This window comes from Phalangium opilio, unplaced genomic scaffold, assembly GCF_054372755.1.
Source record: "Phalangium opilio isolate 3A_F unplaced genomic scaffold, DU_Popi_V2 ptg000537l_1, whole genome shotgun sequence".
NCBI lineage: Eukaryota > Metazoa > Arthropoda > Arachnida > Opiliones > Phalangiidae > Phalangium > Phalangium opilio.
In genome coordinates this window covers 1,589,405-1,604,730 of record NW_028324243.1, presented here as the reverse complement: position 1 = coordinate 1,604,730, position 15,326 = coordinate 1,589,405, and the positions used below count along the sequence as shown (strand labels likewise).

At 37.2% G+C, this 15,326-nt stretch overlaps 1 protein-coding gene across 1 annotated transcript; it reads left to right on the top strand.

The window, feature by feature from the left end:
* The first annotated feature begins 1,831 nt into the window (after window positions 1-1,831).
* LOC149588735 (uncharacterized) lies at window positions 1,832-4,148 on the top strand. The gene is made up of 4 exons (XM_089862156.1): window positions 1,832-1,957; window positions 2,565-2,748; window positions 3,222-3,342; window positions 3,977-4,148. The coding sequence occupies exons 1-4, from the start codon at window positions 1,907-1,909 to the stop codon at window positions 4,053-4,055; spliced, it is 435 nt and encodes a 144-aa protein (XP_089718282.1). The 5' UTR covers window positions 1,832-1,906; the 3' UTR covers window positions 4,056-4,148.
* Window positions 4,149-15,326: the final 11,178 nt, after the last annotated feature.

The window sequence follows — 15,326 nt, the reverse complement described above, 5'->3', positions numbered from 1 at the left end:
CATTCTTTCGAGGTTTGTTGTGAAATTCTACTGCTTTAACCAGGAATGAATGGAGGGGCTGGAATGGCTAAGGGGGCTCTCGTTGTACCCTTGATGGTGGAAACATAAGGCGAGACCTTTTGTTTTTCGAGAAGTGTAGCTCCTCCCCCTACGTCTGTTTAGCTGTCTACCGAAGGCGAAAAATGTCATGACTCGTTAAAAAAGGCATGGCAGAAGTGACCTTTTAGATTTTTTAAAGTTAAATGCGCTGATTTGCCGCCGTTCGCGTTCATATTCGATTCTCTCAGCCTAGGCAGAGGACCTAGGGTAGTGGGTGGAGAATTATAGCAAACAAGTTTTTTTTGGCAGCCAATGAATGAATGAAAATAATTTAAGTGGTAAAAACGATTTTTACGCCAGGCTATGACGTCACTAGCGTAAATTAAGCCACGCCACTTGTTTCCAAGATCATTTCACGCCGATTAGGATTTGACCTTAGCCATTCCAACCCCTCCATACATTCCTGCTTTAACTTACATGAAAGTTCAGGTGACATAACATTATACCTTAAAAGAACGGAAGGAAAAATATCAAAATGAAAATGATCTCTTTTTACAAAATAATTAGCATTTAATTAATCTTTAAAAAAAATCAAGGACTACTGCGCCATCCACCATTGGTTTAGTGGCATCTGCCAAATCGAATCTTACCATTACCTATCTCAGCCTGTGAGAATTCAACCAATCCCGTTTTGGGTAAGTGGTTGGATTTAGCAGACGCTACTGAACCAATGACGGCGCAGTTATTTTGTAATAAGAAATCATTTGTATTTTTAACATTTTTTCCTTTTATATTTAGAAAAGGGCATTTATTGTAAGGTATAATGTTATGTTACCTGAAATTTTCCTTTAAAATGAATAACAATGCATCGGCTAAGAAAATGTAAAACTAGATATTGGGCTCTTAATTAAATATTTAATTATTTATCAAGTTTATTGAAAAGTAGATTTAATTATATCTCAACCATAGTTTAGCATTTTTTTTCTTAAAGTATCTAGATTTATACAGGATCTAGGTACTTTAGTGATATCGAAGTTAAAATGACGAGATGTTAGTTGAGCAGTTGCAAAACTAATTATTAATATAAAATCAATTAAATTTTATTGCATTAAGAATCGCAATACAAAGGCTTAATGTACCTACGGGTTAAAAACCCATCGGTGACCATTGACTTTGTTTCCTTGAACAATTAAAAGTATTGCGTGTTTTACTACTACGCATTTAAAATCTCTACGAGTACCCGTAAATTCCTTACAATACAAAGTATCTCTGCGTAAAGTTGGTCCTTCCTAATGAATTCAATAAACTATATTCTCCAGGAAATTGGATGTTTATCTCGGTTTGCGCTTCACGTCAGTTTTCAACGGACGTTACTACCGCTAACGGGTCTTCTGAGCATTCGAACCTCATTCTATTTGACAAACATCCATTGCAGAACTTGGGATCTTATTTAATATCGAGCGTGGCTACTGCCTTCCTTATCTACTTTCCAGTGGGAACTTTTTATCACTGGTAAGTTAATCAGAAAAACACTGCTAATGACTGATTTTTTTAATCAATTATTATATTCGGTTTTAGGTACTTTTACTACAGACAAAGAGATAACTCGGAAGAGTGGAAGATTCAACCGAAGAAGTTCTTAACTTGGGATCAGCAAAGAGATGAGATTATCCTCGGTGTTACTTCATTATCAATAGGTAGGATTAACATATTTCATAATATTTTTCTAGTACATCACATTCGTCAATTCAATGTTCTAGCGGTAACTCAAATATTTTCTTAAATAGGTAGTTTTTTCTCTGGATTGGTTACTTGCTACCTCAGCAATGGAGGTCCAAAGTCAACGCTGTACTATAATGTTTCCGAAATGGGCTACTTTTACTACATTTTATCAATTCCAATATTATTCCTTTATGTGGTAAGTACATTTACTTCGTTCTACTATATAATGCGTTGACACATAGAACACATTAAAACACGCCCTTTGGTTCTTCTACACCAATAATCTCCCAATGAAAAGGTTAATTTTTGAACAGTTTTACGAATACAATGGGAAATATTGACCACCATTAATGGGTCCAATCAGGAAAACATAAGCTAATAAGAATCATTGAGCCCCATTTTATTTCTCATGTTAATTTGCATGTTAGTTTTGTGGGCTGGGCTTGAGTAAAGTCACGCGTTATAATTCTAACGTCTTTCTGTGATTTCAATGATTGATATGAGCGCGAAGTCAACGCGTAGCAAGATAAACTAATTGTGATATAAAATTTGTCACACATTTTGATAAGTCTAGCTTTCCCCACAAAATCCGCGTAGATACGATACAATGAGATAATGGCTACACAGTGATTTCTTTTAACCAATAGTTTTATACTTCAGAGGATATAAGTTTTTAACCTCTGATTAAACTGATTTACTAATAGATCTGGCCATAGATAATGATATAATTATGATCAAATTAAGATTTTTCAAAAATCACAATAATTTGCAATAAGATGATGAAAATTATACGTCCTTTTCAGGACGCCACTGTGTATTACGCTCATAAAATGTTTCACATTCCATTTCTATACCGAACAATTCACAAGTATCATCACAAATTCAAACAACCGACACCTTTCTCAGCCACCGCCATGCATCCCTTGGAAATTCTAACTTACGAGCTATTAAGCTACGTTCCCCTCTTCACTTTACCTATTCATTGGAGTAAGTTCAATCATAAGTTTATAAGATATGTTCCATAAGTATGACACTTCCTATAATTCGTAATGCTAGAGACTTATTGAGAGTTAGTTCGAGAACGACAAGCGAGAATTCACTACACGCGGTTAATTTTGCAGGCCATACTCCTATTTCGTCAGTACTAAGCCTTTGACAGTGCCTCACCAGGCGTCGCTTTTCCTCGAATCTATGACCTAGAGATTTACTGAGAGATATTTCGAGAACGACTAGCGAGAATTCACAACACGCGGTTATTTTTGCAGGCCAACATTCCTATTTAGTCTGTCCCAAGCCTTTGACAATGCCTCATGAGAATCTATGACGTTTCACCTACGTCACTTCGTGACAAGCTCTCAGTAACCAATAACAAACTTATGGAACATATCTTATGAACATATGGTTCAATATACAGATTTGGAGCCAGTATACGATAAAAAAAACTTAACTTCATTTTTTAGCTGTGTTTGCCGGACACTCTTTATACGTATTTTACTACAGCCTTGAGGCGCATTGCGGCGTCAAGGTTAAATCTGTTTGGCCGTGGCAGCCCTCAACAGAATTTCATGATCAACATCACCAGTAAGATATCAAAAATACACATTGCAAAAATTAATAATTAATAATTTTACGTGCTTGTGTCAGTTAATGGCTGGCCTAGCTGTGACATTTATGGCATTTTAAAGAGTGGCTTAAAGGGAGGATAAAGAGGAAAATCACGTGATTGTTTATCGATTCTTCTTCTAATTATAAGACTAGTCTGCATAGTGAAACATTCAGGAAATACCTCCGAATGAATTTAAACTTCAAATAAGGTTCAGATTTTAAGGATAATTTGAAATAAGGTCCTCTGACCAATCGTGTAACGCCCTGCCTTCCTGTTAACAAAATTCCAGTTGCACGCTCAACATCTCGCCCCACATCAAGCGCAAATTTTATCAAATCTCGCGATAAATTTCATTGGCATGGAACGTGCCACGAGAATTTTGTTAACAAGAAGGCGTTACGCGATTGGTCAGAGGTCCTTATTTCAAATTATCGCTAAAATGTCAACCTAATTTTTAATTTTCAAATCATTCGGAGATATTTCCTGGATGTTTCACTACGCAGACTGGTCTTACAATATGTAAAAGAATCGGTAAAAAATCATTTGATTCTCCACTTCACCCTCCCTTCAAATGGAGTTATATTAAATTTCCAAAATATATATTTTTAGGTACACCCATTACAATTTTGGGTTCAATACGGTACTATGGGATAAGATTCATAAAACATACCGATTGAAAAAAGACTAAAATAATATCACTAATTATATGACTGTCCTTTGGAAATCCAGGGTAAGCGCAGGAAGTGCACTCTTTGAACAAACTGACATAACGACGAGAAAGAACTTCATAAGTTAACTCTTTAAAATGGCCTGATTATGTTAATATATGTAAATTTTTTATGGGTTTGTTAACAATAAAAAAACGTATTGTTATTATCTTCCTTATCTATTTGACTATGTAAGATTAAATTATGTAATATCAAATATCGAAATAAATATTTTATGAATACTGATAGCGAACCTATTCTTTTGATAAGTCGAGTTTAATTCAAGTACAAATGTACTAAGAATCTTTTCCCTCTGATAAGGTTACTGTGATGTAATGGGTTTAATCACGGGCCACTAAACTTAAAGGACATTTCAGCTCAATAGCCTTGCGTATACAATCGGTTCGTCTCTTCAAATAAACGGGCTCCTAAGTGAGTTAAGAGGGGAAAAGGGGTTGAACCGGAACTTGTAACATGTACCGCAGCGCTATCTACCTTGAATAGATTATATCCTTGAACTTTGATTCTGTCTTCTGCTATGCAGTTTATAGCGAGGTCTGGCGTGCTAAGATGTTAATATTTTCCCCCAACAGTCTACTATTGTTAGGGTTCAAGGTTTTAATTTAACTTTAAAATTGAAATGGGTGTATACATTTTCAATATTAATTACAATTATAAACTATTACATTTTAAAAGTAAACTAACAAAATATGCAATATTAAGGTTCAGATTACGCAATATTAAGGTTCAGAATACGCAATATTAAGGTTCAGAATACGCAGTATTAAGGTTCAGAATAGACGATATTAAGGTTCGGTATCCGCAATATTAAGGTTCGGTATCCGCAATGTTAAGGTTCAGAATATGCAGTACTAGGGTTCAGAATATGCAACATTCAGGTTTGGTATCTGAAGTATTAAGGTTCAGAATATGCAGTATTAAGGTTCAGAATATGCAGTATAGAAGGTTCAGAATATGCAGTATTAAGGTTCAGAATATGCGATATTAAGGTTCAGAATATGCAGTATCTAAGGTTCAGAATATGCAGTATATAAGGTTCAGAATATGCAGTATATAAGGTTCAGAATATGCAGTATTAAGGTTCAGAGTCAGATTGTGAACTTCTGGTTAGTTGTAGGACAAAATATCTTAAAAGATGAAATATGTGTTTGAAGGTCATCTACAATTGAAGCCTAATTACGTGGTAATCGGTTAAGTAGAACCAGAGTTATTAAACGTTTTTTCGATTTTGTCCACCATTTTCCAATATTGCGGAAATTCCACCAATAGGAGAGTGTGGGAGACCACACCACGTTAAATAGCGCCCAAAAATCTATAAGATCTGAAATTTTTAGCTTTGTTTCAATTTGTTCCGGGTTCCCTCTATTTTTGGGCTAAAATGACTGCACTAAATCTCGATAATAGAAGCCACACTCAAGAAGAACGAGATTAACGGCGTTGCCATGGAGACTGGACGTTTAAATGACTGTAAACTTGCTTGCTAGATAACAGCTAGTGTGATGTGTTTGAAGCGTTGCCATGGTTTTTTTAACTACTCAAAAGAACGCTCTACAAATCTCATCAGACGAGAACACTCATATTCGTTTCATTGTGTTCAGGGTTCTTAGCATGTTTTGACATAAAGGTTATATTAATGTCAAGAAATTTTGAAAGGTAAATCGTCAAAAATACAATCAAGTACTTTAGTTACATAATCGTCAATATATTGTACAGTTGAGAAATTTGATCATTATAATATTCACCAATCATAACTTTAAAGCAAAGCGCGGATCCAGAAGATCCACTACAAAGCGACTAGCTTTCCCTTTGAAGTTTAGTTTTGACTTGCTACACAAAATGAAAAGTCAACTTGTAGGGGATCCACGGGAGCAGCGCTATGCCTTAATGAACCCTGTCCTTGCAATATGCTGCTTCATTTAAACCTTCATTAGCAAAACTTTGAACTATTAAACGATCCTAGAAAAGTAATTATTCTTACACATATATATTAAGTTGAAAACCCATTTTTGAGATGGGAAAACTCGTTAACAGTAATGGTCTATTAAATGACTACTTGATTACTCAAAAACTGTGGCAGGCGCTAAAGAGGATCAATAATGGCTAAGTGACACGCTGTGGAAAGTTTTCGTAGATACGACTTTAGTTCAGCCTCCGCGTGAGAGTTTCATCCAAATCCTTTCAGTATAGGAGATATATATTTTCTCTCGATTAAACATTGAAGACGTCCGTAGTATATTCGTACCGCTCCAAAGAGGTTGTATTTTACATAGATGTTTTGCAATAAATCTTGACTAAGGAAAGTGAATATTGTAAGTTGTCTAAAGTAACTAGTTTTCGAATTATTTTCATGAAAAAGACCGAAATAGCGAAAGAACAATTAGTTCATCGAGATTTACGAGCAACTCGTTTAGAGTCAACGCGTACAAGACTAGAAAAGCCATATCGCTACTTCAGCCCAAATTAAAGTCTACTGTTTTCATGCCATGATGTTCTGGCGAGTTATTTGGATTTAAAATTAACTTGGGAGAATGGGTTGAAAAATCTTTGGGCAAAAAAAGTGTTCCTAAGTATATCAAATTGTGGATTTTTCAGCGCCGACTGTCAAAGCGGAAAAAGGCTTCTAAAACAACCGAGTGGGCTCTTCGAATTCCACCGCTGTACGCACTGTTTCAACGAACTAAAATTGATTATTTTGCCCCGTTCGTGGTATCAGAAGGTGGAAACCGGTATATTATTGTTATGATATATTATCAGAAGTGAGATGAGACTAGAAGTGAAGGGCTCTAGCATTGGTTATAGATCCTGGCATTAGTGAACAAATTTGAGGATTTTACGCAGCTTCAATCGCGCCTACGCTAGAGAGAAAAAAATTGGTCGAGTTCCAAAAACATTTCTTACCCCCTTCCACTCAAGCTAAAGCGGCGAAACACGGACGCGGGCTCTTGAATCGAGTTCGGCCGTCTACCACCGCGAGCGTCTCACGTTTTGGAGGGGAAATTCTAAAACCGCCACTAGAGGGCCAACCGTTGGTGTATTATCAAGAATATTCACTTTCGCCGAGTGAAGAATTTGTTAGCTCAGTACTTCTAGTCTCATCTCACTTCTGATATTATTATAGTAAATGGGTGGGACGCCTCGCAACACCAGACGCCACTGCTCTGTCGGCAGCTTAAGCCCTAGTACACGAGGTAGTTTTTCGACTCGAGTCCCAATGAACAGCAATTTACTGCCATTGAACTGAACTGCAAAAATGACATTTCCTAGCATAAACTAGCAGAATGTAACCAAATGAGTACGTAGGATTACATTCTGCTAGTTTTTCACAACCTTCACTCGTGACGATGCATCCCAGTCAATTCTGAATCGAACCAAAACTCTATTTGCAATACCAAATATTGCTTCATAAATTTAAATATCGTGGTAGAAGGCAATGACTTCTTTAAACGTCTGTCGAAAACGTAGATTACATGATTCTCTCCCATTCGACCGAAATCCCGTTCAACGGAAACCAAAGAAGGGAGGTCCCATTGGACCGAAATCCTGCACCTTGGGCGGTTTACGAAAAGTGGAGATAACCATGAATGGCTGCACTTAACGTTAGTGTATACTGTTAAAAACGAAGTAGCAATGAGTTAACCGTGGAAACGGTTTTAAAGGCTTATGTAAATTTAAGGGAAAGCTAAAATAAGCCGTAAACCGTAACATTTTCTTTAATGTTACTTTAAAATGATACTTAAAACGAGAGATTTATATTTATATCAAGGTGAATAAACATATTACACAATATTGTTGATTCCAAATTTTATTTTATGTTTTGTTTGTAATACAAGTTTACAGCAACAGAATCGAGTAATTTTATGCGTTATATTGTGACTAGACGCACGTTAAACGAAAAACTAGGATTCGGTGTAGGAAATTTCAGATTTTATAATAAACATAAAAAACGATTCGTCTTAAAAAATTACAAAACGCTTTAACTTGAAGTAAAAAGTCTAATAATTTTTTCTCTTTTATTTATACTTGGTTGTTTCAAATTGAATAGTGTTCTAAAGTAAGTTTCCAATGGTATTTTCATGAAAAGTACGAAACATTTACGTCGCTCAACCTAACCGAACCGAACCTAACCTAACCTAAACTAACCTAACCTAACCTAAACTAACTCAACGTAAACTAAACCGACCCTAACCTTACCTGTCCTAAATCAACGTCACCCCGTTGCATTCGAATCGATGGGATCCCTCCTCTTACGCATATCCCAGTGGTTCGAAAACCCGCCGTTCCACTAGTTTCTTATCTAGTTTGGCGTATTTCGGTTGAATGTGATTTCGGTTCATTGGGAATTCGGTCCGATGGGATTATACCGATTAGATTACCATTAAAGTAACAACACGTCCCGTTTTGCAGAAATCTAGATTTTTCGTGATCTAAAGTTCAGTGAGCCTTTGCGTATTTTCCTTTCAAAATAGCGCAAAGTTCGACCGTCACTCCTCATTCGCTACCTCCGTGTCAGCCGAGGAACCTTGGAGCTCACCATGAACGAGTCCCTGAGAATTGTGGTGAACCCAGTGAGTATCGTGTATGCCTTGATTCGATTAGGCCAAGAAACGATAGATTAAGTTTGTTGGCGTGTGGCTGTAACGCTTTTTCGGAAACCTTTAATCATCTCTTCATTTAAAAAACCGTCTTTTAAAGTAGTACTTAATGGTTCGAAAAACATAGACTGAGACGTGCCGTGGCAATAGAACAGTCGGACGAAATGTTTGTCCTTGAAGGAGAAAGGGATGGATTGGGAACCCCAATACCTATTGCGTGGCCTCTGTTCCACACCTACGGTACCGTGGTACACCCAGAATCCTCAGCGGTTAGGTATATGGTCGTACAGGACGCTCCCTCTATCCTAAAAATAGAATATAGTTCTCATCAGGAATGTATGGAGGGGTTGGAATGGCTAAGGTCAAATCCTAATCGGCGTGAAATGATCTTGGAAACAAGTGGCGTGGCTTAATTTACGCTAGTGACGTCATAGCCTGGCGTAAAAATCGTTTTTACCACTTAAATTATTTTCATTCATTCATTGGCTGCCAAAAAAAACTTGTTTGCTATAATTCTCCACCCTCTACCCTAGGTCCTCTGCCTAGGCTGAGAGAATCGAATATGAACGCGAACGGCGGCAAATCAGCGCATTTAACTTTAAAAAATCTAAAAGGTCACTTCTGCCATGCCTTTTTTAACGAGTCATGACATTTTTCGCCTTCGGTAGACAGCTAAACAGACGTAGGGGGAGGAGCTACACTTCTCGAAAAACAAAAGGTCTCGCCTTATGTTTCCACCATCAAGGGTACAACGAGAGCCCCCTTAGCCATTCCAGCCCCTCCATTCATTCCTGTTCTCATAGAAACACAATGGCGCTACATGGTATCACTTAAAAATCGCCTACCGACGGTGGGGTTGTGCGCAATTACATTGGGTGAATTAAGGTGCCGGGGACCGCCCATCATCATTTCCAACCTATTTCACCTCACTTATCCCTGGTTTATGTTAATTAGAAAAGAGCTCGCGTCCAAGGAATTCTGGGGGACTAGGGCGGATTGATCTCCTATAACTCATAACGGTGACAGACAAAGGTTTCGAGGATATTGGAACGTTCTTGTTGGAGAATATAAAATCCAAATTGGAGTTCAGATTAGACCATTCATAATCCAATTTATTATAATATAAATTGAAGCAATCAGGACTGGTGATAAAATATTTCGTTAGCTGAAATCAGACCCGTTGTTTCTCGTGCTTCGATAAGATCTACTCGTGACGACCTCATTAACTTTGTTGGCGACTTGAGCTCCAAAATAAATTGAAAGTCTTATTTTAGTACTCGTATGACTTTAAGAAAAGAACTCTTGACACGACAAAGTATGTTGCGGGAAGTCAACTCTTGGAAGAATTCATAGGGTATACGAAAGGCCGGTAAATTTCGAATATGTTAAGAGCTTGCAGGCGTTCAGGTTAAGTGTTGAATATTTTTTGGCAGTACTAACGTAACGTTCATTCCCAGCGATATTATGCATAAGACGGTAAGTCATAAATTCGGACTAGAACGGTTTTAGTCGAGCAGGGGGGTACTGACAAAGGAAGAATACAATTTAATTTGCTTTGTATCCTGTTTTAGGAAGGAGATGTTTTATTTGCTTGGACACCTGTGAGGTCTGCGGATTTAGCTCGCATGGAAAAGTTTAATCTTACTTTTAGCCACCCGTTTCTGTTCTACGAACATAAAATGTTGTCTTATTTCCAAAAACCCGAGTACCAAATATCACTGAGTGGAATCATTGAAGTCTTTCTGCCGAAGGTGCGTACACGTTTTATCTTTAGGAGACTTCTTATACTGACTAAACACTGTCTTTTGAAGGTGTGGACGATTATCATTGTCTTTATCTTCTTGTTCAATTTCTTGACAATTGCCAAGCGATTGGTACCGAGAGTACACCGTTTCCTTGTCGGGGTCTCCGACAACTTGTAGGCTAGAGAATAATGACAATTTAACCGAAGTCACTCAAAAGCTAGAAACTTTGCACAGTGATAATTAAGGGTATTTCTAATTAACTTAAGATTGGAGCCAAACTAACTCATTTGCGACAAGCTTTCCAAAAAAAAAAATTTAACGTAGTAGCGGCTTTTCTTATCATTGACTGTGAATCAATCGCGTTTTGTACCCTAAAATTACAACAAAAGTTAAAAAATTGTTGACTTGAAATCAAAACGACAACAACAGCTATATACAGGTATAAAATGATTTTACGAATAATGTATCTTAAAACGACCGATTTAAGAAACCATATTTAAGAAAAACCTGTTAATTATTAGTGTAATAGTTTGGTCTGAGCAGTGTACTTAGCATTAGTGTAATAGTTTGAAACGGGCGGCCATTATTTTATAAAGAAACGTTGTTATTACATTTCTAGCCGCCATTTTTTCAAGATGGCCACGGATTGAACAAAATCTTTCTTAGTGCATGCCTATTAAAAAGTTTTCAGACTTCGAGTAAAGAGATTTGGTCTGAGAGTTGATAATGATTTAGTCAGCTACTTACATAGATATAGATTGATAAATTCTATAGTACCAAAAAAAAACGACCGGTTCCTTATAACATTTCAGTTTAAGTACTAGTTACCCGCGCGGATTACAGCTAGATATCTACATTTTAAAATGTTTGAATTTGTTTAACTAAAAATTCATCAATAACACTGAATACATTACCAACGGTATACAGATATAAAAGCAAAATGTTACACTCCATCGAAACTTGCTCGCGTCGTGTGCCCTCCTTTATTCCAGAATAGTGTCGACCCCCTCTGCGTTTGATTACCTTCCCGACCAAGGCACAGGTAACAAGCCGTGAACAGGCTCATAAAGTAGTACCAAAAATTAACCTGATTGGTTAGTTCCTGTAGGCGGCTGAGCGGAGGACAGTTTTCTTCTCAGTTTACATGTCGTCTACAGCCATAAGCAGGGAATTGTTAATGAAGTGTACTTTTAGTTTTTATATCTATATACTTTTGATATTACGTATATTTTCGCGGGATGCCTTTCGCACTGCAACGAAGTTTAGACAACTTCATTGGAACTTTTGAAAGCTTTTCACAACTTTCACAAACGAGTACGAGGTGGGCTCCAATCTTAAATTATAATTAGAAATACCCTTATTTACAGGAGTCCATCAGTTCAGAACCAGAGTACCAAAGTAATGATTTACCCCATACCCTCTTCAGCCCGTACAGACACTGCGACGCTAGCTCCGAAACACAAATTTTCGCCTATGACTGAGCCTTGCGATAGTGGCGGACTCAAGTGAAAAAAATTCTCCCTAGGGGAGTGTTTCGTTTTCGTGTTGCCGCTCTTTAGAGTTGGAAAACGATTGTTCCGACCTCAGTTGGCTGGTCGGCGGACTAGATTTGGTGTGACCTGATGAGTTTCGTCAAAAATGAACATTTTGAATTTCGAATTTCCCACGAATTTTCAATTTAAATTTCACCCTTAGTTCACTCTAGACCACGTAGGTGGCGTAACGCATTTTATTTCAAATAAAATTATTTTGATGCCACACCGGGAACCGATCCCGCGTACTTATGATCCATACTTGACGCCAGTGAAGACGCCTGCCCTATACAACTTAGCCACGGTCGCTTAGTAGATAGTTTGAGTTAAGCTAGAGTCAAGAGAAGAGGTAAGATCTGGACACGCCCCCTCGCCGACGCGCGCCAACTAGCTGCAGCTGAATATTTCAAGCGGCAGAGGAGAGAGCCTAGGCTGCCTGGTGCGCCCCTAATAATTTTTAGCAATGTAATTTAAATCAATGAAACATACTCATTTAAATTTAAATAATTATAAATAGCTAATATCAAAAGTAATATAAGAAACCTCCCTTCGGGAGGAAAGTATACAAAGGCGAATTTTTCCCGATACATCCTCGTACCGCGAATGTCCCCGCGCACTTATACAGCCGTAAACAAAGTTTAAAAAATAGGGCCGCGCCTCGTAGAGCGTAGGAATACATTCTCTGATCTCGCGATTGCGTCGGCTGCTTAAGTTAAGTCAATTTCACAGACTCATTTTAATTTTAAACTTTTCCAATGAAATAATTCATGCAGCATTTTTAGATTTTGATGACAATCAATCATTAATAAACAGGCAGTGACTCGATTATAGGATTTCCATAGGTCTTTGCATAAAATTTGAATTAATTTAAACCCTTACCTTGCCAAGGTATATGACTAAGACTATACATAGATAGATTTTAAAATGGTGTTATTATCTATCTCGAAATTTTGTTCCTGTATTCGTAATTTTCATCTTCTACTTTGCTTCACTACAAACTAGATTTTCGTTCCGAAATTACCGAATGTGAATATTTATTAGCAAAATCAGGAATCTTCTATTTCTTTACGACAGACGACTAAGCAGACTACACTAGTTTGAAGCGCTTTTTGCTCTTTCCCTTTCCAACGACCATATCAAAGGACTAAGATCTACCGTACCTTGTCCATGAGCAATAGTGTCTTAATATGGTATTTGGCGGTTCGAGGATGTCTCGCCAGGGCCGGAAATAAGGAAAATTTCTTATAGGACAAGTGTCCAGTGACGCCCCCTTTGACTGGAAAAATTATAGGACATTGTCCACTGGAGTGTGCAAAAATAGTGTCGCATCTTCATAGTCAAACTATCAAAACTTCGGAAAATTTATTGGTCAAAATGTCCAGTGACCCCCTTAGTTTTTAGAAAAATTATGGGACATTTTAAAATTTTATTGGACAATGTCCAGTGTCCTGTGCTTATTTCCGGCCCTGTGTCTCGCGTGTTTTAACGTTATGCCTATGGCGCCTTGTATACTTCCCTCCCGTAGGGAGGTTTCTTATATTATTTCTGCTAATATGATTATTATATTTAAAAGAATAAATTATTCAAGTAATAAATTTAACGATATTGTTGAGAGATCCAATAGAGGGCAAAATGAGATGTCATAAATACCCTGCAAACTAAGTCTAGATTGTCGTCTGCCCATGGCAAGGTCTAAGGCTTAATGGCTGATCGTGTTGGATAGTTTAGTCAGGTGTTTAAATGTAACTTAATTCCGGACATAACATTAATAACAAACGCAATCAACATACTCATGGTTTAATTAAAGTTTATATGAAAAATTTATGGCTCCATTTGAATTGCTCAACGATAATTACAAAATTAAATTAACAACTCAACGATAACAGGAGTATGAAATGCATGAACAAAACGAAACTCTGACTAATGTCAAATGAAATCAACATATGAATTCCAGTATTGATTACGTTAATATCAATGTATCAAACAAAAAGTGTTTAACTATGATTTGGAATTCGAATTTAAATGTATCCCAGTTTTTTAAATGCCCATTGAGAGTCTTTCACTTAACGTTGACACCTCCAGTTTCAGCCAAATTATTTAAATTTCAGACCTCTGTGGGAAAGGGGGAATTCTATTAACCAGATTTACAAACTGACATCATACTGAAATTAAGATATCATTCTAAAAACTATGCTGCCCAACTATAAATAAAAATGTACTGAAGGTTAAAATAACGTTACTATGAATGTATTCATTTGAATTGCTCAAAGATAATTACAAAATTAAATCAACAACTCAACGATAACAGAAGTATGAAATGCATGAATAAAACGAAACTCGAGCTCAGTGATTAGTTTTAGTACCCAAACACATCTATTATCCCACAAATATTGAGTTTGCAACAAAAATATCAACAAAATTGTTTCAGATCATAGGACAGACGTTTGTTATTTACTGGTTTCAATAATCTATTACCCAAAATCAAGCTAGATTATTTTTATTCATAATTGGAGAGAAATATTTGATATTTAAAAGAAACAAACCCCGTTAAGTATATAGGCCGGGATCAACATACAATATTTAGCAAGCCAGGCAAAACGTTTATATGGCCGGAGCCATCTTATATACTTTTGCGTTTTGCGAACTTGAGAATTGACAGGTTGTAAAAAAGTGACAACGGAGATTTCCCAGAAGGTGGCGCTGATGCTAGCCAAGATATTAGGGTTACGGACCCAGTGAATTTTGAAAAAAAAAAAACGACGACAAAACCTTTTTTCGTCCGTTAGTTAAATCATGGGAAAACGAGAGACATATTGAAAAAACGAGTGGCAACAGTAAATGAAAACTGACCCAAGTCTAAAAAAATTATTATTTTACATACATGGAAAAACAGGGCACTTGAGGAACTCTCCCGCCAAGCCTTTACCTTTATAGCCTCTTTTGTAGTAATGACAAGAGGAAACGGTAGAAATGGGAACGTATCGAGTTCCTACCTGACATCATCCGGTTCCCGAAAAAAAACAACCCCCTGAAAAATATTTTTGCCGCCAAGCCCGACTTGAACCGGGCGGAAAATGTTTTCCCAAAACTAGTCGAAAAACGGGGCCGGCTGAAGACGGCCAAGGTATGAACCGTTACATCTCAGTACTTCGAGGGGGTGTGGACTTCTGTTATTCATCATTGTGCAAAGTTTCACGCATTCGTCATAGAGTGCATGATTGTTTCCCAATCCTCCAGACTATTGGGGAACACGTACGAAGCCGCCAAGAAGGTTATATTGGCCACCTACTTTGTCGGCTGCTTCATTTTGACGGAAGTCTTCAAAGCGAACCTGTCGACAAAACTGACGGTGGACATTGATC

Bases quoted from the DNA above. Each gene is read 5' to 3' on its own strand.
- LOC149588735 (XM_089862156.1), top strand. From the start codon at position 1,907: ATGGGCTACTTTTACTACATTTTATCAATTCCAATATTATTCCTTTAT. The intron at 1,958-2,564 runs GTAAGTACATTT...CGTCCTTTTCAG, and splicing joins CAATATTATTCCTTTATGTG to GACGCCACTGTGTATTACGC. The intron at 2,749-3,221 runs GTAAGTTCAATC...TTCATTTTTTAG, and splicing joins CACTTTACCTATTCATTGGA to CTGTGTTTGCCGGACACTCT.